The 27,503-nt window shown below is 37.3% G+C and overlaps 1 protein-coding gene across 8 annotated transcripts in view; it reads left to right on the forward strand.

The window, feature by feature from the left end:
- The window catches only part of hspg2 (heparan sulfate proteoglycan 2), a 120,292-nt gene that overhangs the window by 49,023 nt on the left and 43,766 nt on the right, over positions 1-27,503 (forward strand). For all 8 annotated transcript variants that reach the window (XM_079803354.1, XM_079803355.1, XM_079803356.1 and 5 more), the window contains exons 4-33: positions 7,900-8,009; positions 8,242-8,300; positions 8,628-8,788; positions 10,430-10,555; positions 10,890-11,054; positions 11,155-11,274; positions 11,433-11,564; positions 12,102-12,246; positions 13,370-13,527; positions 13,785-13,955; positions 14,427-14,593; positions 14,869-15,048; positions 15,704-15,900; positions 17,054-17,198; positions 17,316-17,443; positions 17,527-17,613; positions 17,718-17,776; positions 18,048-18,109; positions 18,722-18,862; positions 19,335-19,508; positions 19,620-19,799; positions 20,177-20,295; positions 20,446-20,557; positions 20,842-20,952; positions 21,702-21,826; positions 21,919-21,999; positions 25,935-25,999; positions 26,137-26,201; positions 26,281-26,421; positions 26,504-26,695. In XM_079803354.1, coding sequence (XP_079659480.1) covers positions 7,900-8,009; positions 8,242-8,300; positions 8,628-8,788; positions 10,430-10,555; positions 10,890-11,054; positions 11,155-11,274; positions 11,433-11,564; positions 12,102-12,246; positions 13,370-13,527; positions 13,785-13,955; positions 14,427-14,593; positions 14,869-15,048; positions 15,704-15,900; positions 17,054-17,198; positions 17,316-17,443; positions 17,527-17,613; positions 17,718-17,776; positions 18,048-18,109; positions 18,722-18,862; positions 19,335-19,508; positions 19,620-19,799; positions 20,177-20,295; positions 20,446-20,557; positions 20,842-20,952; positions 21,702-21,826; positions 21,919-21,999; positions 25,935-25,999; positions 26,137-26,201; positions 26,281-26,421; positions 26,504-26,695 — 3,878 coding nt within the window. The remainder of the gene's footprint in view (positions 1-7,899; positions 8,010-8,241; positions 8,301-8,627; positions 8,789-10,429; positions 10,556-10,889; positions 11,055-11,154; positions 11,275-11,432; positions 11,565-12,101; positions 12,247-13,369; positions 13,528-13,784; positions 13,956-14,426; positions 14,594-14,868; positions 15,049-15,703; positions 15,901-17,053; positions 17,199-17,315; positions 17,444-17,526; positions 17,614-17,717; positions 17,777-18,047; positions 18,110-18,721; positions 18,863-19,334; positions 19,509-19,619; positions 19,800-20,176; positions 20,296-20,445; positions 20,558-20,841; positions 20,953-21,701; positions 21,827-21,918; positions 22,000-25,934; positions 26,000-26,136; positions 26,202-26,280; positions 26,422-26,503; positions 26,696-27,503) is intronic.

Here is a 27,503-nt window from a genome sequence, read left to right on the forward strand (position 1 = left end):
CCCCACTTTCTGATTACTTTCTGACGTAATCACCACTTTCAAGGACCAGAAAGATAGTAAAGACATTGTTAAAATAGTCCATGTGTCTACAGTGGTTCAACCTTAGTTTTATGAAGTGACGAGAATACATTTTGTGTGCAAATTTATTCAACTTTTTCTTTTCTTCCGTGTCAGTCTCTTGATGCTGTTCACATTGTAAATACAGTGTAGTGCTTCCAGGTTCTACGTCAGAATGACGGCTCAGTATTTGCTGGCTCCTGCGTCAACACCACATGCATGTGTTGTGGTGCTCATGTGAACAGCATTGAAGACTCACACGGAAGAGAAGTAGTTTAATAAAGTTGTTGTTTTTGTTTTTTTGCGCACAAAAAGTATTCTCATGGGATAAGTGAAGCCTGTGATTTCACTCGAATTTATAGACTTATCTCCCCGATATTGCATATTATGTCAAGAATTTGTTGTTAAAATGTTTTGTCATTTTTAAAATGTTATAGGTCTAGGTATAACTGTTTGATGTATTATGAACAGAAGAATATTCCTTACACAGCATGCAGTAAGAAACATTCTTCTGTTCATTATACATCAAAATGAGTTTCATGGTTCTGTCTTGTTTCTGATTGGTGTAATTTGAGAAGTTACAATTGCGATAGTCGGTGTTGCCAGTCGCAGCACAAACTGCAGCAGGAGTCAGATTTCTTTCCTCACAAGAGTGGGAAGCTGAATGACAAGACGACGGTGAAAGATTTGGTTTCAAAGCGTAATGTAAAAGCGCCTATTTAAGTGAGTTTGTCATTGTTCTGTCGTTGTGTTTTTCATTAAGTATATATATATGATATAAATAATATTGACCATTCAAGCAATTCGCCCCGAATTGTCGCTAATTCTAAAGTGAAAGTATAATGTGCATGGTAAAAGTGTGCGTCCACTGTTATGAATGCCTGTGCCACCGTGCACGTTTTACTTTCGGTTTATAATTATTGATTTAACTTCAAAAAGTTTCCAACGCAGCCTCCATTCTTTGCGAAAGATGGATTAAAAGGCGCACAGGAAACAAAAACCTTGAAAAATGATATACGACCCCTCAAATCAGAGAGATGCCGATTCGCACGGCCTAATATTATCACAGGACCTCTGTGTTCGGCGAAATATGGTAGGTCATTTGCAGGGGAATTTTTACTTTACAAATTACAGACACGGCCGATTCGCACGGATTAAGATCACAGACAACCTCAATGACTTGAGGTCACCAGGTAATACTAATCCCGTGCGAATAGCCAGGGCTTATGTCTTTACTACCTTTCTGGGCCTTGAAAGTGATGAAGAACGCTCTTGAATTTCATCAAAAATATCTTAATTTGTGTTTCGAAGATGAACGAAGGTCTTACTGGGTTTGGAACGGAATGAGGCTGAGTAATTAATGACAGAATTGTATTTATTTTTTTGATATTTTGATTTATATTGTAGCAGAACGTAATTAAACTATTAATAGTAAACTATTAAAATTGTCATAAGGTTGAGTAAATAATAACTAAATATTCTACAGTGGAAACCAGAAATGGTCAATCAAATATTCTGACGTCAAGACCAATTATCTTTGCTGTGTCTTCAAGTATGCGGGAGCAAACAGGATGTGCCCTCCCACTGGTAGCCCAGAATATATCTCTTCAACGGGTGTATTTGTGAGAGAGAAGAGTTAAAACAGTGGAAGTGTGGATACTGCCTGGAGTGGAGGATATCCTGCAAACTACAATGACTTAATGAGATCCTACTATGATAATTGTAGCTGACATTTAAAACAGGCTGAACGAATTCTAGTGATGCTCTGTCTTCATAGACAGATGTTGATCATATGCAGCGTCGCCTCTGGCTCAGTGGTTTACTGTCAATGCTCTGCTGTGCCAGAGGAATTTGACTCTTAAACACGCACAAATCAAAATCTGCCGTTCAAAATAGAAAACATGCTGCAATTAAACTGTGACTCCTCCAGCTGGGCTTCTTCTACTGTATCTCATACTTAGATATATCATAGAAGGGCATATGCATCTAACCTTCTGGTTTGTACCCATCACTACACCGAGATGAAATATGGTAAAATCTGCTTTTCTTCCTCTGTTTTTGTCTCTATTGTTTCCCCACTGTCCTTGAAATAAAATCTCCTCCACACACGTCCTGCCTCTTTCCTCTTGTTCCATTCACAGTTTGGACAATCATTTTCCTTTGACCCTTTGACCCCAATCCCCAATTCCTCTGTTCTTTGTCCATGTTTCGGTCCCTTGGGGGCATCTTGAACCCTGAGCATGAGGAAAGTAGGTTGTGTTCTCAGCTGAACTCTTCAATTATGGATTTGGTTGCTTCTGAACAATTAAGCTATTCTAACCTTAGCTGATATATTTAAATATGTTTGTAACAACCTGTTTTGCTCTATTGCTGTTTTCCAAGTACTTAACGGGTAAAGGGTATAGATCTAGTTTGTGTTCTTATTCTTATGAATGTACTCTTTGTGTTCATGTTGGTTTCATATGGTTGTGGAAAAAATTCAAGAAAAAAGCAAAATTCAATTCAAAGCGAAAAAAATAATAACTAGTGCGGTCAAGCGATTAATCGCTTCCAAAATAAAAGTACATAATATATGTGTGTTGTACTGTGTATCATTATTATGTATATATAAATACACACACATGCATGTATATATTTAAGCAAAATGTGTTATATTTATATATAAATATTTATATAATATAAATTATATATACACTCACCTAAAGGATTATTAGGAACACCATACTAATACTGTGTTTGACACCCTTTCGCCTTCAGAACTGCCTTAATTCTACGCGGCATTGATTCAATAACGTGCTGAAAGCGTTCGTTAGAAATGTTGGCCCATATTGATAGGATAGCATCTTGCAGTTGATGGAGATTTGTGGGATGCACATCCAGGGCACGAAGCTCCCGTTTCACCACATCCCAAAGATGCTCTATTGGGTTGAGATCTGGTGACTGTGGGGGCCATTTTAGTACAGTGAACTCATTGTCATGTTCAAGAAACCAATTTGAAATGATTCGAGCTTTGTGACAAGGTGCATTATCCTGCTGTAAGTAGCCATCAGAGGATGGGTACATGGTGGTCATAAAGGGATGGACATGGTCAGAAACAATGCTCAGGTAGGCCGTGGCATTTAAACAATGCCCAATTGGCACTAAGGGGCCTAAAGTGTGCCAAGAAAACATCCCCCACACCATTACACCACCACCAGCAGCCTGCACAGTGGTAACAAGGCATGATGGATCAATGTTCTCATTCTGTTTACACCAAATTCTGACTCTACCATCTGAATGTCTCCACAGAAATCGAGACTCATCAGACCAGGTAACATTTGTCTTCAACTGTCCAATTTTGGTGTGCTCGTGCAAATTGTAGCCTCTTTTTCCTATTTGTAGTGGAGATGAGTGGTACCCGGTGGGGTCTTCTGCTGTTGTAGCCCATCCGCCTCAAGGTTGTGCGTGTTGTAGCTTCACAAATTCTTTGCTGCATACCTCGGTTGTAACGAGTGGTTATTTCAGTCAAAGCTGCTCTTCTTTCAGCTTGAATCAGTCGGCCCATTCTCCTCTGACCTCTAGCATCAACAAGGCATTTTCGCCCACAGGACTGCCGCATACTGGATGTTTTTCCCTTTTCACACCATTCTTTGTAAACCCTAGAAATGGTTGTGTGTGCAAATCCCAGTAATTGAGCAGATTGTGAAATACTCAGACCGGCCCGTCTGGCACCAATAACCATGCCACACTCAAAATTGTTTAAATCGTGTGTGCCTGTGTGCCTGTGTGCCTGTGTGCCTGTGTGCGTGTGTGCGTGTGTGCGTGTGTGCGTGTGTGTGGTGTGTGTGTGTGTGTGTGTGTGTGTGTGTGTGTGTGTGGCCTAGGTATAACTGAATCAATTTTTTTTACAGATATCATAATTATTAATTCATGAATGTCTGCTATATTAATAATATTGATAGTGTTTCTCAATAATAATAAATTATGTATAAATATCATTATCAAATATTAAATATCATTGCATTTTGAGGAGTCACAGCACAAAATATTTTTTCATCCTCAAAAAACTCATCATAAATTAATTTGACCTCATCAATTATTTGACCTCAGCATAAAGTCCTGATGGTCTTCAAAGGGGCAGCAGGATGACTTATTTAAATCCAGTAAATTATTATTCATATATTATAATAATCCTACTCTAATCTAAATTTTAAAAAAACTTAAAAATCAAGATAAAAAATGTAATTTAAATTATATTTGTGTTTTTATCCCCCTCAATAACTATTGTATAGTTCTTGAAACTTCTAGAATCACAAAATGAATTGGGGTTGATTAATTTAATATATCATTGCAATTTCAGTGTCAGTTTGAAAACAAGCAGCTTTGCCATTATTACAACAGAAATAAAATACAGAAAATTATTACATACAGATTATTATGTCAAAAGGTTGAGAACCAATGCTCTGACAATTGTTTTTTTTCTAAACCGTATATTTCTGCCCCACATGAATTTTCACTTCTACGCTCTAATTTATCCATTCTCCCATTTGCTTGTATGATCGCCGAGCAGTAAACACAAGCTAAACGGTTATGCACTTCCATGCTCGGGGGTGTGAAATTCTGTTTAGCACCAGAACGACAACAAGATGCCCTGCCAGCTGGCTTTGTGGCATTATGATAGATTGTGGTTTTCCTCTCGCAAATGCACATTTGACATTTGGATGGTTTGTGTCTGGGAATAGACTGGTGAAAAATCAGCGAATCTCTGTCCAAGTGCATTCCACAGAGCCGCAAAATAAGACAAGAAGACTACTTCGAGTGTTCGATTCAGAGTGAAGGGTTCTAGGGAGGAGGAGTGAGAGGAGTGAAGGTCGAGTTGAAAGACTCATGCTTTAAAGGCCAGACGGGCCGCATTGGCTCAATCAGCTCTTTGTCTTCTGCACAGGCCTCCGTGTGTCCCGTCGAGGACTCGGCGCACAAAGCTTCCAAAGTTATGCTGTTGTATAGCGAGAAGAGTTTATGAATTAAGCATTTGGAACGCTTTAATTTCACTGTCTTTTCCCTTGTCCGAATGCAGTTTCAATGCCCTCGCTGGCGTTCGACAGGGGATTTCCTTAACGGAAAAACTGAATGGGGTTTTGCTACGTTCCAAAGCGAGAATGTGCTTTTCTGAGTTGTAGCCTTAGCGAAAACCACTGAAATGAGATTACGGGCGCTGGGCAGGCTGTGCCGTCGATAGAGAGAGGCTGATGCTTTTACAGTGTGCCCACACAAGTGATTCAATTAATCACGGGTCAGTGCCAACACTTTGACGGGATTTTTTGATGTTTCCTTTCCTCTCTCCAGGCTGTAATAGTCTGGCCATGGTGACGTTACAGAAAATACAGACAAAGTCAGTCAGTCAAGACCTTCTGACATCTTACTTTGTTTTCATCTCTCTCTGTCCTTTAATGACCAGAGTTAACTTTTTTTTTGCGGTAATGAGACTTATCTTCCGTAGAAATGGGGGATGCAGTTAAGGAAGTAGGCGACCATGTATCCGTGTATTGCGCAATTAGAAAAGATTGAGCTCTGGGCCACTTTCTTTTCTAAATCCTGTCAGCACTAAGTGCGAATTTCCAATAAACTCTGTGTGCATGGGAGATACATTTGACCGGACGGTGACAGCAGGTGTCTGGATTCTGTGAAAAGCAAGTTAATTAATGCCTGTGATTTAAAATTTTAAATTGGAATAAATCTATAGTGGCATTACAGAGAGTAAAAGGTCAAAAGAGTCTTTTTGTATGGGACTTGTGTGTATTTAAGCTGTGTGTCCATTTGGCAGTTGCATTAAACATGACTCTGCTGGAGAACTATGGCGAGTGGCAGCTAACTGCAAGAAAGAGCACAAATATTGACTTCCTTTTTCAACTCAGTTTGACAAACTGAAATCGGGTAAACCCACCCAGGCCAGGGCAGTAAAAAGGCTGGAGCTTTTTAAAGGTTGATGTTACTGTGAGACTCTGGGCATAAGCTAATGGCATGTATTTGTTTTTTGTATTGAACGGCAGCTTTTGCAGTAGAATTGGAGCTGCCAGTGCCGAAACATTTCCTGAATAGATTTTGCAATTCCGTGCTTCTCAATGATTATTTGACCTTTTTATGACCAAATTTATCTATATTATACATAAACAATACTATATTATAAATGCACCTCAACCTGACTATTGTTTTTAGCAGCAAGTTTTAATTTTGTTGTTTACTTGCATGTTTATTCATGCCTTTTTTTAGGTCTTTGTTTGTTTAGGCTGGTCTTTCTGGTCACCTCGAATATCACACAAGCACAATATATCCGTACTATACACCCATCAGGCATAACATTATGACTGGTGAAGTGAATAACACTGATTATCTCTTCATCACTTAGTGGGTGGGAGTGAACATTTTGTCTTCAAAGTTTATGTCTTAGAAGCAGGAAAAAGCGTAAGGATTTGAGCGAGTTTGACAAGAGCCAAGTTGTGATGGCTAGACAATTGGGTCAGAGCATCTCTGAAACTGCAGCTCTTGTGGGGTGTTCCTGGTCTGCAGTCGCCATGTATCTATCAAAAGTGGCCCAACAGTGGTGAACCGGCGGCAGGGTCATGGGCGGCCAAGGCTCATTGATGCACGTGTGGAACTAATTAATTACATGATATGCCGGATTAATTAATCGAATTAATCGCAATTTAATGTGCACATCAAATTCGGCGGAGAAATGACCCCCAAAAGATGATTTCAAGTCATTATTGTGTTAAACGAGAAAAGCATTTAATAGATATTAAACTAGCTTTAGAAAGAAATATTTTATTTAATTCAACAGGATTTACTACACATAAACTTTTAGGTTACAACGGCCATGATTTTTTTTCAGAAGCTGCATCTGAATTGGTATTTAGATGTATTTACAGACCAAAACAGTTTGGTTACCAACATTCTTCAAAATATCTTCTTTAATGGAAAAAAAGAAAGTCATGCAGGTTTGAAACGATGATTCAAGTATGTGATTTTGGATGCAGCCAATGGCTCTCTTTAGGAATGTGCTGTTGAATAGTTGGTTCACTCAATTGATTCGCTCAAAATGCAGATTCATTCCGAAACGAAACTAATCTGTGTGTTGCTCAGAGACGCACAACAGTTCTGCTCAGGCTTTACAGGTAATATTTATGTTGACAAAATTGAGCAAAAACAGACAATATTGTTTTTAAACTAACACGGTATTAACTTCTTATTTATTGAACTGTTGTATTAAATCAATATCACATTTGCACTCTTGCTATTCGGGACAAAAACAGCACTCGTGTGATATTGCGATCATTACTTGTGTGATTTATAAATATGAGATGACTCATACAGGGGCATTTTTGTCCGATATCTTTAATTTTATGGATATTCTAACTGCATTCTATATGCTACATCATGCTACGCTATGTTTTTGCTCTGCATCATGTTCGTCACCAATCAACTGTGTATAAATATATAATATAATTTCCTCTATTTTTATATTTAGATTGCCTTTGCTGTCATCTAACTGTATTAAAGTTCATTTTTAAAAACACCAATACTTTAATAACACTGTTATAAGCACATCGATTGAGTAGTTTTTTGTTGTTTTTATTTTTAGACAATATAATGAAAATGTTGAATATTGGACATTTATGATCCATAGATTGTTTATCAGCTTATTGGACATTAGAATTATAATTACATTTTATTATAAAAATTTAAAGAATCAAATTATTATTGATAATTTATAAATAATGTTTAATCTAATATAAAAAACAATTAATAATAATTGTCTGGCACTGTTGTTGGCACCGAGTCTGACATCTGCACTCTTGTTTCTAGTTTACTATCGGGCACTGGTGAACTTCACAAACTCATTCCAGTTTGGGCCTGAACTTGATGACATATACTCTCCTGCTTTCCAAGAGATATCATCTGCTGTCGTTGATACGGTACGTGCAACTACTCAAGGACTGTGACCTTAAGAAATACTACCAAAGGAATTTAACCAATAATAATTAAGGGTGTGCTCCGCATGGGTGTTCTATTATGCCTTTCCTCTGATTTTTGTCTGTACTGTGTTAATGTTTAAATCAGTGTTTACCTGATTTAGTACACAGACTAAAGTACTTTGTATGGCAAGGCCAGCATGTGGTGATTTAATGGTGTTTATCTCCTCCACAGCTCGAGTCTGACTACAACAGGATACCAGGACAGCAGATCGTCAGTGTGGTTCTCGTCAAGTAAACGCCATTTTCAGTTTCAAACACTAATAGTGCATGTTCTCATGTAGAAGGGTAGTCATTTTACTATAGGACATTAGGACATTCATGTAACCAAACACTTACTTTTGTTTGTGTTATGGGACTTTATGATCACCCTGCTGAAAAACATCTTAAGCAAGCTGGTTTAAGTCGGTCTCCTAGCTTGGTCAAGAGGGTGCACAAACCCTCTGTGAAAACATCAAACAGACCAGCCTGAACAGGCTGGGATACCAACAAACTGTCTTATGTTGGTTAATGTGTTTCATTTGTTGTTTTAATTAAGTGTGCTCTGTGTACATTTTGCAGGAAAATCGGCAAAGATGTGTTTGTGGAGCTGGACGTCGGCTCGGATAACAACTCTAACGAAGCGCAGATCAGAAGTGTCCTGTTCTCTGTGGTTAAAGAGGGCACCATTGCCTCCTACGATATCTCAGTAACTGGCTTCCAGTTCAGACGGCTTGGAGAAGGTTTGTTCAATACTTTTCTAGTAATGATTAGATTATGATGCAATACATTATCATATCTGAAATGTGGTTACAATTTAGTTTTGATTTGATAATTTTGCTATGATTCATTTAAAGTAAAACCAAAATACACTTCAGACACACATTTTAGAATACTGACAACAATATTTATAAACTAACAATAATTCAAACAACAATAATATTATTATTATTTATTTACAATTCTTTTTATAACAATGATAATGATATTGACAAATATATTTGGGATGTTTATTTTATATTTTTCATAACAATAATAATTGTATTAATAACTTAATAATTGTATTAATAAAAATAACAATATTGACAAAGGTATTTAGCATGCTTATGTTCTATTTTGCAGAACAATAATAATAATATACATTTTTTTAATGATGACAATGATGTTGAAAATAAATACAATAATTCATGCATTGGAAATCCAATTGTCAGAGATATTTTGCATGCTTATATATCGTAGAATAAGATATTAACACATTTATTATCAACTACAACTTCAATAATGATAATAATAACGAATTTGATAATTAATGCATTGGATTTTTTTAAAAATAGTTTGACAGATCCAAGTGTGCATTTTTACACTCCTGTCTTTTATATTTTACAGTCTGTCTAACTATTCATTCTTGCAGTTCTGTTTGGAACTAGTCATCATTCAGCAAAATGTAGTATATATAATATTTGTGTCTGGTTCATAGCTGATACTCTCCCTCCTGTGGAGCCCATCGTTGTGCCAGGTTTGTCCTCAACCAGGTCTGCTGCATGGAGACTGTAGCGCGTTACAACACAGCCCAGTCTTGTTCACTTATGAGAACTGCAAGGAATTGTCAGATTATGTAGTGGCTGTATAAAGAATGAAACTTTTATGCATGTGTGCACTCTGATGAAGACCAAGAGAAGAACAGAAGGCTTTGCATGGCTTGTCATTGATTGAAGTGATGCTGATGTCAGGAATTGGAGTATCATTTTCAGGCAATGCAACCTGTTTGTGTTTGCAGTATCTAGTTTTGTTCATATGTGATGGATTTGATTTATTTTCAGTCCAAGCTTTCTATAAATTTTACTTTCAAATTAAGGTACCGGATGAGAGAATTAAAGATTGAATAGAAAAGCTAGAATGAACATTGTACAGATGTACTTTGGCTTTGTTCACACCGCATATAAATCTGATTTGGTTTTCAAATCCCATCTTCAGGACTGACTGTCCACGTTCTGCAAGTGATGAAGACTTCCTCTATAGATTTACTCATACCATAAGTAATACCATAAGTAAGAGGTGTCCTAAATAATGAAGAAAAAAAACATGCAATCTGAATGAGATTCATTACCAAAAATATTCAACCACATGTATGGATGTATTCTGTGTGTGTGTTGTTTGCTATTCAGACTATAAAAACAGATTTGTGTTGCTAACTTCAAAAAGTCTGATTTCGATGCCTGTGTGAACAAAGCCCTTTTGTATCCTCTTGAAATAGCAGGTCCAGCATGGCGTGGCTGTGATTGAAACATCTTTCAACAAAGCATCATGTAGTTTTTCTTGGATCACTGCATTGCATTACGTACAGTATGTCACTGCATTGTATATGTCTGTCTCCACCACCTCAGTGAAGCCCAGTCCCAGGGAATGCTTGTCTGATGAGTTCAGCTGTCAGGATGGGCTGACGTGTATCCCTCAGAACTTTGTGTGTGATGAACGGCCTGACTGCAGTGACTTGAGTGATGAAATGAACTGTGAGTGAGATTGCTTGAGATGAATCCTCCTCATTTGCCGTAGAAATGTGGCATTGCTTTGTTAATATTAAACTGACTAATACGGTCTAAATCTATCTGCATAAAATGCAATGTTTATGCTGTGCTATGTAATCAATTCAACTTTAATTTAGTACACTAAATATGACCGTGAAAAGCTTTTTCAATATGTAAATAAAACAAACAAACAAAATGTTTTGTAATGTATATTCAATGCTTTGCACATCTGAAACCATAATGGCTTAATTTACGGGATTTTCTGTAAGTTATTAACATGTATTTAATTTGATTTCGTTTTTATCTTTTATTTTCAAAGGTGTACGTTTTACTCCACCTACGCCTCCCAGAACTAGACTCCCACCTGGCGTGGGACCCTGCCGTGTAGACCAGGCTACCTGCCAGAACGGACAGTGCATCTCACGGGATTACCTATGTGATGGCGAAACGGACTGCGCTGACGGCAGCGACGAGCTCAAGTGTGGTAGGACAAACCTTTTTTTTCACCACAGAAATTAAACCCCTTATTTATAACCAGTCTATTCTCTGCATTTATTATATAACTTTGTTTTGCAATTTCACAGGAACTCCATCTCCTTGTGAACCCAATGAGTTTAAGTGTCAGAACGGCCGCTGTGCCCTGAAACTGTGGCGTTGTGATGGGGATAATGACTGTCAGGACAACTCAGATGAGATGAACTGCCGTAAGTCAGACCTGAGCTTCTATCCACAGAAGGGGGATGTGGGCTGGAAACCTGTTTGAAAACTATTATTCTTTTTTTAGTTCCGTTTGTTGCCACTAGAGGCACAGAAATTACTCACTTTATGACTCTTTAATACTTTTTTTTTCTTGTTTCTTCAGCCACTAAAAATCCAGATGACACATGTGCCCCGGAGCAGTTTGTGTGTTTGTCTGACCGCACATGCATCCCTGCCAGTTACCAGTGCGACGAGGAGCCGGACTGTACCGACCGCTCTGATGAATATGGTTGTGGTAAGACATTACAGTTCAATTAATCTTTACATTCAATTAATCTTTACAGTAAACATTGGGTTGTCATAACATTCCAAACACCATAACTCTTCTGTCTCAACTTTTCTTTCACTTATCATCTTCACTTTGACTTACTTAACACTATTGCTTCTTCCAAATCGGTGAACATTTTATATTTATGGTCTGCAAACAAAGATTAATTTTTTGCCACGCTCATACAGCTTTTCAATAACACATAGATCTCATCTCCCATATATCTTGTGCCTGTAGTTTATTTAACAGGCGGCTTTAGTATTGTTTCTGCCAGCAGTGCCTACGGCTCTGGTTGGCTAATCTCACTGAATGAATCTGCCAAATTAAACTTGTGCTGTCACAGGCTGCCAATTTAGAATCAAAGACTTGCTGCGGGTGTGTGTGGTTTCTTGTGTCCACATATTGGTTTTTACTAGTTTACCATTCATTTAATACAATTATATGTGACGATTGAAGCTGATTGTACTGTTAAATGATTATATGTTTGCTTTTTTTGTACTAAAGCACCTCCCACTGTGACCAACCCCCCGGAAGAGTCCATCACGGCAGCGCGGGGGGACTCTGTGACCTTTACTTGCTCTGCCATTGGTGTGCCCATTCCCATCATCACATGGCGTCTTAATTGGGGACACATACCAGCCAACAGCAGGTAGGTTAGGATTTAATAAGAATAGTGGATCTCTGAAATGATCAAAAGGCCACAATCTATGTTAAAGTCATATAGTCCTTATTCTCTTAAAGACTGAATAAATGAAAGTAAAGAATATTTGTGGTTTTTCATCCATTTCTACTAAATTCCCAAAGCTCTCTTTGCTGAACTCTGTAAATAAGTAAATGAATAACTTTAGCAATTGTCTAAATGAAAACGGAAGGCCACACTCTGTATTTCAGTTGTGTGATTGAGTCATGTATGCAATAAGAAGACTTGTGTTGTCGGAGCAAATAGCCTTGTGGGTAGTGCTCCGAATTAGTTCGAGTTTCCGAGTTCGAGTTTCAGCTCGCGGATCTTTCCCGATCCCCTCCCACTCTCCCACTTCACTTCCTGTCATTTCTCTGTATCTCAAAAAAGGCAAAAACACCAAAAATCTTTAAGAAGAAAAGGCTTGTGAGCTGTCTCTTTTCAAAATATTGAATCTCATGAAAGCGATAATCTTTTGCTGCTGCTACTTTGCAATTACTATTTGTCTTAATAATGAATAGACGTTATTAACATGTACACAGAGAGCAGAGTGCAGATTTTTTTTTCTTCTTTAGTTTAGGGTCCAATTCTCGATATTAACTATGACTTTTACCTCAATAAACTCCTAATTACGGTTTATTAATAGTTAGTAAGGTAGTTGTTTAATTTAATAATGTAAGATTAAGAGATGTAGAATATGGTCATGCAGAATAAGGCATTAATATGTGCTTTATAAGTACTAATAATCCTTGGAATATGCATGCTAATAAGCAACTAGTTAATAGTGAGAATTGGACCCTAAAATAAAGTGTTACCAATTTATTTTATTTATAAAACTATATTAAAGTGCTTCAAGATAAGTTATAAACTTAGTAGGAGTCATGAGCATGAATATGCAAGCATTTAAACTAGGACTGCTAATAGAATGTTAATTTGGTTATTAAAAATTAAACATTATTGACATTCCAATTTTTGGAATACACAAGGAACCATTCACATAGGACATGTTCATACATTCAAAAACAGCTGGACAGAGCACAATGGAATAATGGAAACGAATGCAGCCCTAATTTAAACATTATTCTATTGACAGAATCACAATGACCAGTGAGAATGGACAAGGAACGCTTACCATCCGTGATGTGAAGGAAGGTGACCAGGGGGCGTACACCTGTGAGGCCATCAATGCTAAAGGCCTAGTGTTTGCCATTCCTGATGGGGTCCTCAGCCTCTCTCAGAGACCAAACCCAGGTACTGTACCAGGTCCAAATGATGCATTGTGAACATCTTTGGATTACTGTGTATTATATATTTGTTCTTGTCTGATGCTTTCCTTTCCGAAGAGACATGTCATTACAACAGATGTCATCCTTTCATTTGCGAGGCGCAGGTTATCTTGCTGTTCTTTGGCTGCATGTTGTGACATTGTGGTGTGATGACTGGGAGGCTTCTCAAACCTGACGGTGGTGGGCTTACCATCCTTTGTCTTCCATGTCGTTCTTGTCCAGTTGTGTCATCCTCTCTGTACGTGTTAGCAGGTAATTGCAGTGATGGACAGTTTAGCGTGGGCGGTCACTGCATGCCGTGCTTCTGTTTTGGCATCACAAAGAACTGTCAGAGCACCGGTCGCTACCGTAACCAAATCGGACTGCGCTTCACAGAGGAGGAGGACTTCAAAGGTACTCGGATGATTTTTTATGTTTTTAAGGTTTATATGTAACACACATGATCATTCCATAACTTTCCGTAAATTTGTACATCAGGCTTCTTGGCTCATAGTATGATATAGGAGAATATGGAGCTTTTCGAGGAAAAATCACCTAATTTTTATTCAGACGCCCAAACGTTATGCAATTTGGTTCAGTTGCTGATATTTATATGGCCAAAAAGATATAATTCTAATGCCCTGTAATGTAAATCAACAAGATATGTATAACCGTATAGCAGACTGCTTGCATTAAATGCATATAAATATCCGTTGTCATGCTGTATTTATAAATAATATGTCTTGGATGATATTTAAATGTCTAGTTTTATGATAAAAGCTCTGTAGTTTTTATGTGGGGCTTAGAAATTGCTGCATAAAATATGATGCAGCAGGCTTTATAGATTTAAAGTAACAAATGGTACATCTCTATTTTCATCCACAGGAGTCAATGTGTCATTTCCCAGTCGTCCTGGCACTCCACCGCCTCTCTCCTCCACTCAGTTGTTGATCAATCCAGATAGTGGGGAGTTCCAGCTAGTGGATCTGTCTCGTCGTTTCTTCGATCAAGACTCCTATTGGTCTCTTCCTCGTCAGTTCCTGGGCAACAAGGTTTTCCTCTCCTCCACAATACTCTCCTGAGCAAATTTAGACAGGACATCAATAAAACCTAATCAGTCAATATCTCCATGTTTTTTCCAATCCCATTCCCTTAATATTCTCCCTATTATTTGCTGTCTGTCCTTTCACTGTCAATATGAATATTTAGATTTCAAATAATCAATTATATTAATACTTTAACTATATGTAGAAGCTTAGTTGTCTTGGGAGACGTGCAAAGAAGCTCTTCAGCTTTGTATTTTGGACACGGTGTCTGTTTTGTACAGGTTGACTCGTATGGAGGTTATCTGAAGTTTAAGGTGAGTTACTCACTGCAGCGAGGAGGATCAGAACCAAAGGAGAAACCTGATGTTGTGCTGAGTGGCAACGGGCAGAAATTTATTTACCGTAGAGGCAACCCCACTTTACCCGACACAATCAACCATAGAGAGATCAAGTTTACAGAGGTAAGCCGCATATGTGAAATGCTTAAATATATCAAATACATTTTTATTAAATATATACACACTACCATTCAAAAATCATTCTAATATGCTGATTTGCTGCTCAAGAAACATTTCCTATTATTATAAATGTTCAAAAACAGTTGTGCTGCCTAATATTTTTGTGAAAACCATGATGTTCTTTTTCATGATTCTTTGATGAATAGAAAGTTCAAAAGAACAACACTTAAATTATATAGATTTTTGGTAATATTTATACATGTTTTACTCTCACTTTTGTTAAAATTATTATTACTTATTGACCCCAAACTTTTGAACTGTGCTGTATATCATTTTAATTTTATTCTTTTTAAAATGTTTTGGATGCAATTTTTAATTATTTTTAGTGTAATGTTTTGCTTTAGTATTTTCCCCCTCTCTCATAAAAAAGTAATACAATTTTTTTTTTAAGGACTTTTTAAAGAATGTGCTCAAATAAGGTTATTTCCCCAAAAATATAAGGAGTTTCCAGTACTTTCAGCTCTACACTAGTAATACATTTATAAATAAGACTGAATTTCTATTAATAAATGTTACTTTTGTTTTAAATGGTTTTGCAGTAGCGTTGCTTGTTTGTGTTCTGTGAGGATGTTCACCTCTCTGTGTCTGTGTGTCTCAGGAAAACTGGCAGCACTCCTCAGGGCGAGCAGTAACTCGTGATGACCTTATGATGACCTTGGCCAATCTGGAGAGCATCCACATTCGCACTATTTATGACAACCGCATGGCCAGTGTTGGGCTGGGTGACATCAGCATGGATACCACCTCCAAGGAGTTCAGCTTGCAGGGGAACCCAAGAGACGTTGAGGAGTGCAGGTTAGTGTGCCTCTAAATCAACAGATACGATTACAGGCCTTTCAGAAAATATAAAGCTCCTCTCGAATCACCTCTCGCAGTCCTACGTTCCCATGATAAAACTGATTATGCCCCATGTTCTTGGTTAAACCCTCCAAATATTTTCTTTCTGTCTGTAATTCATTGTATTCAGTGAAGAAGAAGGACAGTGCTATTGCCATGGGCAGCACTGAGGGTGGGTTTCAATGCCCCAAATGTTGTGAATTTTTTTTTCCACTGGCCCCACCCAAAAAAGATAAATATAAGTAAATAATTAAATGTAAAAAAATAAAATAAGTTTTGTTTTTGTTGTTTTGACCTATGTAACTAATTACACTAATTACAAAGTGTGGTCTAATAAATAAGCCACCAACATTTTAGATACCATTGAAAGTTCTCAATTCTTTAAGTTTATAACCGTATTCCCATTCAAAAATGTAATAATCAAACTGCATAACACTGCATAGTCTTCACTGTATAAATTAAATATAGATTAATCCTTGTTAAAGCTAATGTTGTTCAGTCAAAACAGTGACTGATTTTCTCTGTCTTTTGTTGTTTGATTAACACTAATGACATAGACGGCATCAGGAATATAAAGCTGCTGTCCCTTTAAGACCGAATGCACAGATCCAATATACTGTTACACATGCGTTTTCTTTCTTATCTGTTTATGTTCAGTTAAGACATAACCGACAATGTTTATGTGAATACTCGCTAAGACAGGCATTTTAACATACTTTGTTGTGTATTTTTCCGTTTAAGGGCAAAAAGACATGAAAGAGAACTCAATTCAGTATCCGCAAGCTGTTTTCTGTGTGCGTGCACAGAGAGCTGTCTGAGAATCGGCTCTCTCTGTGTGTACCTATGGTACGAGTGCTGCATTGAGTTCTCTTTTGCATCGTCTTGCACTTGAATCAGAATGGTTAAAAATGTCTTAAATGTTTAAATTAACAAGACTTTTAAAAATGATAAACTTTCGTGGTGAGGAAGTACTGGCCCGATTGGGCAAGTGACAATTCCGTCAACTGTCCCGAGCATCTTTCACACTGGCCACGGGCCATCAGGCATTCTTTATTGTTGAGCTCAGTCTGTGTGAAAGTGTTAATCTGTGCTAATTGTTGATCCCACATAGATGTCCTGCCGGATATTCTGGCCTATCTTGTGAGTCCTGCTCCCCTGGATTTGAGCGGGTCCCTGGACCCTACCTGGGCACCTGTGCTGGCTGCAACTGCAATGGGCATGCCGGTGCCTGTGACCCTATTAGTGGACACTGCCTGGTAAGGATAGGTGTTTCTGTGTTAATAAATATTTATAAATATTTAAATAACTAACACACTGCATGAGTTAGTATATTACTGTATGCCACACACTAAAGTGAAAATGTCATGTGATAGAGTTGTCAGCATAACACAGAAGGACCTCAGTGTGACAAATGCAAGCCTGGCTACTTTGGTGACCCAAGTCGAGGACGATATGATGACTGCAAACCCTGTCCTTGTCCATACACAGAGACGTCTCGACGGTAAAGATATCAAACCTGTGTATACAATACAATACAGTACTGTACACTATACTGAAAAAAACAACTTGTTGATGTGTTCAAAGGTTTTCTGATACTTGCTTCCTGGACCATGACAACCAGGCAACATGTGACGCCTGCAGACCCGGTTACACAGGGCGACGTTGTGAGAAGTAAGGGAGAAGTTTTTTACCATATATATGTTGTCCTTACACTACATTTTGTGGTGCTGGGTGCATATATAATATTTCATCATCTGTGTTTTTTCCCCCCACAGATGTGCTCCAGGATATGTCGGCAACCCTCTGCAGCCCAACGGCAAATGTGTTCCTAGCCGTGAGCATTTTCCCTTAATTTTTGTTTACAATTGTGGTAGTAAAATTATTTATTTATGAGATCAATATTAGTGGTACGATTTATTTGTTTGCCTTAAGCTACTTCATTTCTTGGAATCTGTGCCTCATTTTACCCTGAAGGTCAAGTGAAGGTTTAGATAATGATTAACACTCAGTGCACTGAATGCTGGGATGCCAGCTGTTTGTGACCAGGATGTTCAAAGCATTCCAGGTATAATTTTCAACCATATGGTGTTCTTATCCCTGTTCAGCGATTTCCAAGTGCGATAACAGAGGAACTATCAATCCCATCAGCAAACCATGCTATTGCAAGGTATTGTTAATAAATTGCATTACATTTTTTCTCTTTTTTTTTTTTATTCACCATTGTTCAGAAATTTGAGGTTGTTTAAAAATAAAAAAAACGTTTTGATAGAAGTCTCTTATTCTCACCAAGGCTCCATTTATTTGATAAAAATACAGTAAGCATATAATATTGTGAAATAATATTATTACAATTTACAACAACGGTTTTCTGTTTTAATATATTTAAAAATGTAATTTATTCCTGTGACAGTAAAGCTGAATTTTTAGCAGCCATTAGTCTTCAGTGTCCCATGATTCTTCAGAAATCATTTTAATATGCTTATTTGGTTTGCAAGAAACATTTCTTATAATTATCAATGTTGAAAACATCTGTGCTGCTTAATATTTGTGTGGAAAAGGTGATATTTTTTTCAGGATTCTTTAATGAATAGAATGTTTGAAAGAACAGCATTTATTTGAAATGGAAACCTTAAATAAAAAAAAATATATAAATGTCTTTGCTGTCACTTTTGATAAATGTAATGCTGCCTTGCTGGACCCCGAGCTTTTGAATGATATTGTACAACCATTTGATTTGTCATGTGTCAAATGTTCAGACACTTGATCTTCTGTTCTGCAGGCCAATGTGGTTGGTGCCCTTTGCGACGAGTGTAAGATTGGCGCTTTTCATTTGACGGCCGATAATCCTGAAGGTTGCTTGCAGTGTTTTTGTATGGGAGTGACTAAACAGTGTGCCAGTTCAACCTGGAGCAGAGATCAGGTAACCACATCCTCTAATCTTGTCATTGTTGAATATTCATAAGTGATTTAACTGGATGTTAAAAAAATTTTTTGTATTATTTTAATAAAATGTTTTATTAGAATTTATATTATATATATATATATATATATATATATATATATATATATATATATATATATATAATATATATAATATATATATATATATAATATATATATATATATATATAATATATATATATATATATAATATATATATAATATAATATATATATAATATAATATATATATATATATATATATATAATATATATATATATATATATATATAATATATATATATATATAATATAAATTCTAATAAAACATTTTATTAAAATAATACAAAAAAATGTTTTAACATCCAGTTAAATATATATATATATATATATATATATATATATAATTTATATTTATATTGTTTATATTTATATTTGTTGGTTAATCTGAAGGTGCGAGGTGGTGTGAATGGCCAGCTCTTCACCCTTTCCAATGCAGCCAACACTGTGACCATCTCTGAGGGTATCACCCAGAGAGCCAGCGCAGAGGTGGTCTACCGATCTTTCAACAGTATCCCTAAAGACATCTACTACTGGGTCCTGCCTCTGAATTTCAGAGGGGACAAGGTGAGAATATCCCATGCGATATGATGCCACGTTCACATATTGACCTTTGTCAAGTAGTATAGCACGTCAATGCACTGTTTTTCAAAACATGTTTTTCTTTTCTGTGCAAAGGTCACAGCATATGGTGGAGAGATGCAGTATAGCTTGCGTTATGAGCTCCAGGCTCGCGCGATAGTGATTGATGGACAACCAGATGTGGTTCTCCAAGGCAACGACATCTTCCTGGAGCATTATTCTCAGACCAAACCACTTCCTAGAGTACCAGCCACCATCACTGTGCCATTTAGAGAGGTGTGTTATATATGTGTGTAAATGTGTATGTATTTATTTTTACTTTTCTTTATTGGGTGTTTGCTAGAGAGCATATTTTTAATAAAAAATACTTTTTTAACACATATTTTGTTGCTGTATTTAATAGTGGATGATTTGTATGATTTTTTTTTAGTGCTACTATCACTACTAACAATAATTTTGTTTATATTTATAAAAATGTTTTGTATTTCAATAAAATTAATAATTAATCATCAGCTCAATCATTTATATTTTAAATACGTTTACATCTTAAAAATAAAAATATGTATTATTATTAATTTAAGTTAATATTATAGAATAAGATCAAATTCTTGATCTAGCTTGATATGAATTCTCATTGCCTGTAATCCCCACAGTCTGCATGGAGACGGACGGATGGACAGCCATGTACAAGAGAGCACTTGCTGATGGCTCTGGCAGATATCAGCGTCTTTATGATCAGAGCCACTTATGCAGACAATATGGCTGAAAGCATGTAATTCTTCTCATTTATTATACATTGACTTTTGATGTCCTTTATATATGCTGGATGGCATCACATTATCTTATTAGGCTCCTGTCTGTCGCTAAAGTGGGATATAGTGTACAGGATATAGTGTTTTATCTCAATTTCTCCTCTCTTTAGTGTCTCCAATATCCAATTGGACATTGCAGTGCCCCACTCTACAGGAAACGAGAGGGCTCTGGAGGTGGAGGAGTGCGCCTGCCCTCAAGGATACTCAGGACCTTCTTGCCAGGTATATTAAAACTTTAAATAGCAACATTCAGTCTGTGTGAACTTGTGCCTGCCTAAGTTAATGCAAAAACCTCCCCCCTGGCAGAGATTTTGAACTATTACCTGTCAAGGTAATAACAGCCCTTTATTATTTCTCTTGATCTCTAAAGGGGAGTTCTTAGCAACTCATGGAACATTTTAGCACTAAAGCTCTGCGCCAATTGAAGTGCAAAGGATGCAGAGTTTCATAGCTTCAGCATAGACACCTATGAACCCAGTCACCTCTGACTCACCCATTGTTTGCAGGACTGTGATATCGGCTACACCCGCACACCTGGACTTTATCTTGGCACCTGTGAGAAGTGTGACTGCAACGGGCATGCCAGTGGCTGTGACTCAGAGACTGGAGATTGCCTGGTGAGTTAACCTTTCCATTGCAACGATTATGCTCATTCGCAACTGGAAGCCTTGTAAACTAGGTTGGTTTTGTGTTCACCTGACCCCAGTTGGACTCGTTTCTTAGCAGGGGGATTACATAAGATAACTTTTTTTGAAAGTTCAAATCTATTATACTAAAAAATCAACCTGACTAATCGGTTATTACCATTGTGAAAAGTAAAATCAAAGCTATAAGTATATAAAAGAAAAAAGAAAAGAAAAAAAAGTCACTAATTTATATTGAATAAGTGGTCAACTCAAATAAAACCAAAGCCCAAAATATCTAGTCCAGTTGGTTATATGATGAATGGTTGACTTCCACTGTGGAAAAATAAAATCAAAGTTAAAACTATATAGATATATAAAAAATCTCCATAATTTTGTCATTCTCAGTAATTTATTAGTTGTCGGAATCATTGTGTCATGAATAGTATCCAAATATCAGAATTGTTTACAAAAAATACTCCACAAACTAGTCAAACTCAATAATGTGTTAGTTGGTTATTGGATGAGTGATCTATAAGTCGACTATCATGAATAAAATCAAAACCCCAAAATTTACATTAAAAAAACCGACATAAATTAGTCTTCCTTATTAATCGTCTAACAATTTAAATTACAGAATTATATAAGAAAAAAATATACATGATCTACTCATCCTAACTAATCAACTAGTCGACCCATACTTAGTCTGGAGTGTTTCATCACCTTTCTCCTTTCTGTTTTAGAATTGCCTGCATAACACAGTTGGGCGCCATTGTGAAAATTGCCTACCTGGATTCTATGGAAATCCAAAGACTGGTGATCCACAGGCATGTAGACCCTGTCCTTGTCTAGGACACTCCAGTAACCAGTGAGTTTGCCTTTTTCTGTTAACTTTATCAAAGATATTTTATTCATATAAAGTAATTATTCTTTTAATCTAATATTCTTCTTCTACCGAAGGCCTTCATCTTGTTACTTGGACTCGGATGGACAGCCCATATGTGAATGTCCTGCTGGTTATACTGGAAGACGGTGTGAAAGGTAAGTTTCTTTGGTCTAATGAGAGGGTACACCTCCCATTCATTATGCTAGTAATGCTGGGCTGGCCGAACGGGTGATGGAGGTGATCGGTATCCCTTTATCTATTGCCAGAAAGCATGTGTCTGTTGCTTTCCATTATCTCTTCAAACATTTATGATTGAATGGTGTTTGTCTGTTGGTATGGGAGAAGCAAGCCTTGAATCAGTGCCACCCATACCAAAGTGTCATAGTCTGAAGTTACTTTTTTGGGAGGAGTTTGTAAGTTGAAGCTGTGGTGCTTAAAAAAAATCCTTGTACGTATGTCTGGAATCCACACTGTTTTCAAGTAATAAAAGTTTAACTTTTTTACTGTGAGAGTAAAGTTCCTTCTTACTGTCAGCAAAGCTGAACTCTCTTTTTGAAGCTGTTGAAGCAATTAGTTGCATAATGTCACTTTAAAAAGGAGTTGCATTCAGTTTTTGCTTCAGTGCTTCCTTGGAAAGCCCTTGCTACATTTTGAGCAACTTTTTCTTATTCAAACTCTTCTTCTAGATATTTGTGGGTTTCTAGGGTGGTTTATGCTTCCCTTACGGAAGCATAAACAAGTTGATGATATGGATTGTGGATTCCTGTCACTTGCTCAGAGTGCAAAAGCTTTTGGGTGTCTGGGATAAAAAACAAATGGTTTCTATTTTTCAAAAATTTGGTACCAATGTACCCTGTCTCATCATGGCTCTCAGCATTTCCAACTGCGGAGACTTCTACCTTGAAGGTTCGAAAGGATTCTTGCCCTCTGCATGTGATGATGCTTTCTACCTCAACCCTGGGAAAAAGCAAGTTCCGGATGCAACTGACCAAAACATTGACGGACACCTTGATAGTAGAGAAGATAATGGCTTTTCAAGGCCTGAAAGACCAACAAGATTTTTGCTGTCAACAACCATACGTAGTTTAAGTCAACGTAGGACATATGGGGCCCCGCGTTACACGGCAAGTCCTGAGGCGCGACAGAAGAGTTTCCAGCTGCTGTTGAGGATGCACACGAATCGTTTCAACCAGCGCCTGAGTATGCTTGAAAGCAACACTCTGGACATGAAAGACAGCCTCGAGAACATGAGAAAGCAACAGAGTCACTTTAGCTCTCAAATGCAGACACTAACTAGTGTTTTGTCTCCAGTTGACAGGAAAGACAGAATCAATGAGCTGGCCAACAAATACACAGACGCTAAAAAAAGACTAAGTCAATTAGAACACAAAATTGAGATACTGATTGATGGCTTCACTGCTCTAGCGCAAGAGCTTGATAAAGTGAAACGTGCACGCCATGTGGCACGCCCACCACAGGATCGCAGAGAAACTGCTGTTGTTGCTACCACCCGGATCCCAGCCTTGACTACAGCTCGGACGACTAGTATGTCTACCAGCAGATTTCAGAGGAGAACCGTAATTCCCAAAACCATACCAACTCCTCGTACCAGCTCCACAACTACATTTGTACAAGATGGATTTTCCCAGATCAATAAAAGTTCAACTAAACAAGCAAAGTTTTTAACTAAAAGGATCCAACCAATATCAACAAGAAAAGACATTGAAACCAGTTTCACATCAAGGCCAGTCAACAAAAATAATAGCAAATCTTCTAGGAGAGCAATAGTTCCCAATGGTATAGCCAACCATTCCCTTACAGCATTCCCTGACTCTTCCTGGAATGAAAGGCATTCAACCGTGGTTACCTCCAATGAAATGCAACAGAAAAGAAAGGGACTAACTAAAGTTCCTCTTATCTCACGGGCAAGAAGCAATGGACAAAATGTAAACCTAAAACAACACAAAATTGGTTCAAATGTAAATGCTAAATCTACGGAGTCTAAGAGAACTGTGTTGACAAGGAAACCTAATCAACTATCCAATTTACCTACGCGGGTGCAAGGAGAAAAAAAATCTGCAACTAAATTTCAGATTCCTCCTCCGTCTCATTCGAAAATCCCTCAATTAGAAAAATCAGCGAAATCTTCCAAGTCATCAAGCAAACCACAAAAAGGGGTCCATATTTCTTCAAAAAAATCCTCTAAATCTATAAAAACGCAGAGAAATCATTTGGTAGTAAGTCCGTCCAAAAAAGCAACAGACATCAAGAAACCTTCTCAAAATGTCCAAACAAAGAAAAGGCATTCCAAAACTAGATCATCCAAGCAAAATCAGTTAGATGTTCCTTCTCATGAAGCGAGTGGTGCATCAGTTTTAAGGCCCAGCCAACCTGAGGAGTTTACCTATGCAACTGCTTCTAGTAAACCGGCTGACAAGAGGAATTTACGCTCCCCTAAACCCAAAGTACAAATGACTACTCCAAGACGATCAACTCGGAGGAACATGTCAAAATACATTAATATTTTAGACATCTTCATGAAAAACAACAGGGGACAAAAAACATTAAAAAGACCCCAGCTAAAACAAGACGCGAACCTTCATATTGTTCTTGGAAGGCTGGCAATTCCCATCAAAATCATTCCTGATTACTAGATATTATATGGATGATTGTACCTGATTGTAATGTTTACGTTTACATTGAGATTCCCATTGAACACTATAGGTTGAGCCAGTGCGGTTATCTCGGGCCAATCAATCTACAAGTGGCTTCAGACATTAAAGAGTATTTCATTATGTGATATCTTGGTTGTAATGTTTACACTGTTTTGTGTACTTAGTGTTCAGATATTGTGTATTTTATACAATTTTATATGCATTCATCTTCATTTATCCATTCTGCCTACTTGTATCTTAAGTTTGTGAACTCCATCAACATAGAACCTCAATTTGCCTAAAAATGGCAAAAGTGATGTATTTTCAGCTGTATACATTTGAAAGATTTGTTTAAGTATTAGTATATTGTATTGTATTAGTATAAGTCTGGACAACCTTGGAACCTCGAGTTATCAGGTAAGACTTTTTGTCAAGTTCCTCGGCTTCCACAAGCTTGGAGATTCCACTTTGATTCAATCCTTCTGATTGTTCTTGTTGTCTTTGGCTTTATTTATTTCAGTCCATCTCTGTTCAGGAAAATGTTTTTTTTTTAAGAGAGAAGGACTCGACATCGGTTGGATGTTGAGAGCATTCCTGGCTGCAATTTATTAATCTCCTAAACTTGGAATTATGGGTATTATGCAATGGTCTTCTGTTATGTGATCTAATATTTATCTTGTGGTGGCTATTAGAAGATACTAATGTCAGGGGTTTGCTCTTTTGCTGTCCTTGTTGTGAATCTGGCAATCAATAACTGCTTGTACATGCACAGATATTTCATGTCATGTGTTAACCCTGTTGAAATAAACAGCATATGCTGGTTAGGTACGTTTTGAAGCATGGTAGGTGGTTTGAGCTGGTTTAACCATGCTTCAAAACATACCTAACCAGCATATGCTGTTTTTTCCACAGGGAAGTATCTACGTTGGTTGTTTGCTAAACTCTTTTCTTGATGTTGGGTATTTTTTTTGTTGTAGATTAAATCATTGTTTTCCAACCTTTTTTTTGGTCTTGTGTACCCTGACAGCCCCATTGGTAAAGCTCAAGTAAAAGTTCAACAACAAAACATGAATCATGTTCATTTTAACTCATTATTAGCATTAATTTTAACATGTTTTCTACAGGTTCTACATGTTTACATACACAAAATTTTCCTTTTGCCAACTTAAACCATTTTTTTTTCTCTTCATGGACCAATTATCTATGCACAAATCAAAGCGACTTTATGTTAGCATGACTATTAGTATGTCTGAAAAATATCCAGACAGTATTTGAAGAACCTCTATGCATCAAAGAGATGTGACTCACAGGTCATAAATCGCTCTTACTGTTCATGGCAGGTCCTGTCATGTCTCTGTTAATTCCGAATGTGGTTTTATTTTTACTGCATGACATCCAGAAACAGTTTTTCCAAGGTGTTGTCTGATTTTCCTCAGATGTGCTTCTGGATATATTGGCAATCCCCAACTGGGTCAAAGGTGCACTCCAGGCAACAATGGTGGTAAGACTGGCAAAGATAATATTCTCTAACAATTATTCTTAACATTAAAAGTTACAAAATAAAATAAATTTGAAGATGACCCCTACATTCATTATTTTATAAATTAAATGCGTATTTAAAACCATATATGTTTACAGATTGTTACCGCTGTGACAAAAGTGGTAGCGAAGGATGTAGCGCAACGGGAATCTGTCGCTGCAAGGTAAGACTTTTTTTTTTTTTTAGATGTTGTTTGCATTACAATGATAACTCAAATTTGAAACATACTTGTTTGTACTCAGATGAATGTTGAGGGTTCAACATGTTCAACCTGCAAGCAAGGAACCTTCCACCTCAGTCCTGCTAACAAAGATGGCTGTCTGTCCTGCTTCTGCATGGGTGTCACCCAGCAGTGCTCCAGCTCCAATCACTATAGAAATGTGGTAAGTGATGTGGTGAGTTAGACCAGTGCTTTTCATCAATTTGTGTGGGCAAATGTTCATTTTCTGCCTTTTTTTTCTCCAGGTTTCCACTGCTTTTGCCCCTGGAAACTATCAAGGATTTGCTCTTGTAAACCGCCAGCGCACCAACCGCATTGACAGTGGCTTCTCCGTAGAGCTGTCCACAGATGGGACGCAACTCTCCTACACTAATTTTAACTATCTTGGACAGGAGCCCCACTACTGGCAGTTACCCAGAGCCTATCAAGAAGACAAGGTAGAGTTTGGCAGCATTATGCATTTCATCGTTCTTACAAGTCTTTTATGTGTGTTTTCCTACATGCTTTCTTGAAGTATCTTCTCCCACTTTCAATACTGGTTTCATTCTGCAAATGCTCGCTGCTAAGACCTTTTCTTCCGAAATATACCAAGGACAGCTCTTCTACAGCTTAGAAACGCTTTTATAGTAGTTGGAGTGTACACAAGGGCTATAGTAGGAGAGTTTGGGTAGGCTTAATTTGACTCGTGTCTGTTACCTTTTGATTTATTTGTTTTGGATGTGATATACTGAATTAAGTGTTTCTGAACCTACTTTTTAGAAGACTAAGTCTGCTCGGACTAGACGAGCACACAAGGTAATCCTTGCAGGTTTAACATGTGATCGTGTTTATTGAGTGTGTGTCTGATGTTTTGATTTGGCCTGTCATATTTCTAGAATGATGCTTGATTGAGTCATCTGTGCATTGATCTTTTCAGAATATTTAACGTATTTACTCATGTTATGATTTTATTTTGTCTTGACCCTGTTTTGAAGTGCATGGGATATCATGGTAGACACATTTTGACATTTTTTTTGTCATACTTAAGCCCTGTTTACACCTAGTAACACATGATACTGCGCTCACACTTTTTGGGGATTTATAATGCATTGAATTAAGGAGAGATATGAAATCATGGCCTGTTCATTGCGGTGTCTGAAGAAATGTTGCATGCTCAAAGTGTAGTGTGACTACAGCTTAAAAAAGAAATGACTCAAAATCGAAAGTGGTCAATGGTGTTTAGTTTGTTGTCTGTTGTATAGTCAT

The sequence above is a fragment of the Gobio gobio genome (genome assembly GCF_949357685.1).
Source record: "Gobio gobio genome assembly, chromosome: 21".
NCBI classification, from domain to species: domain Eukaryota; kingdom Metazoa; phylum Chordata; class Actinopteri; order Cypriniformes; family Gobionidae; genus Gobio; species Gobio gobio.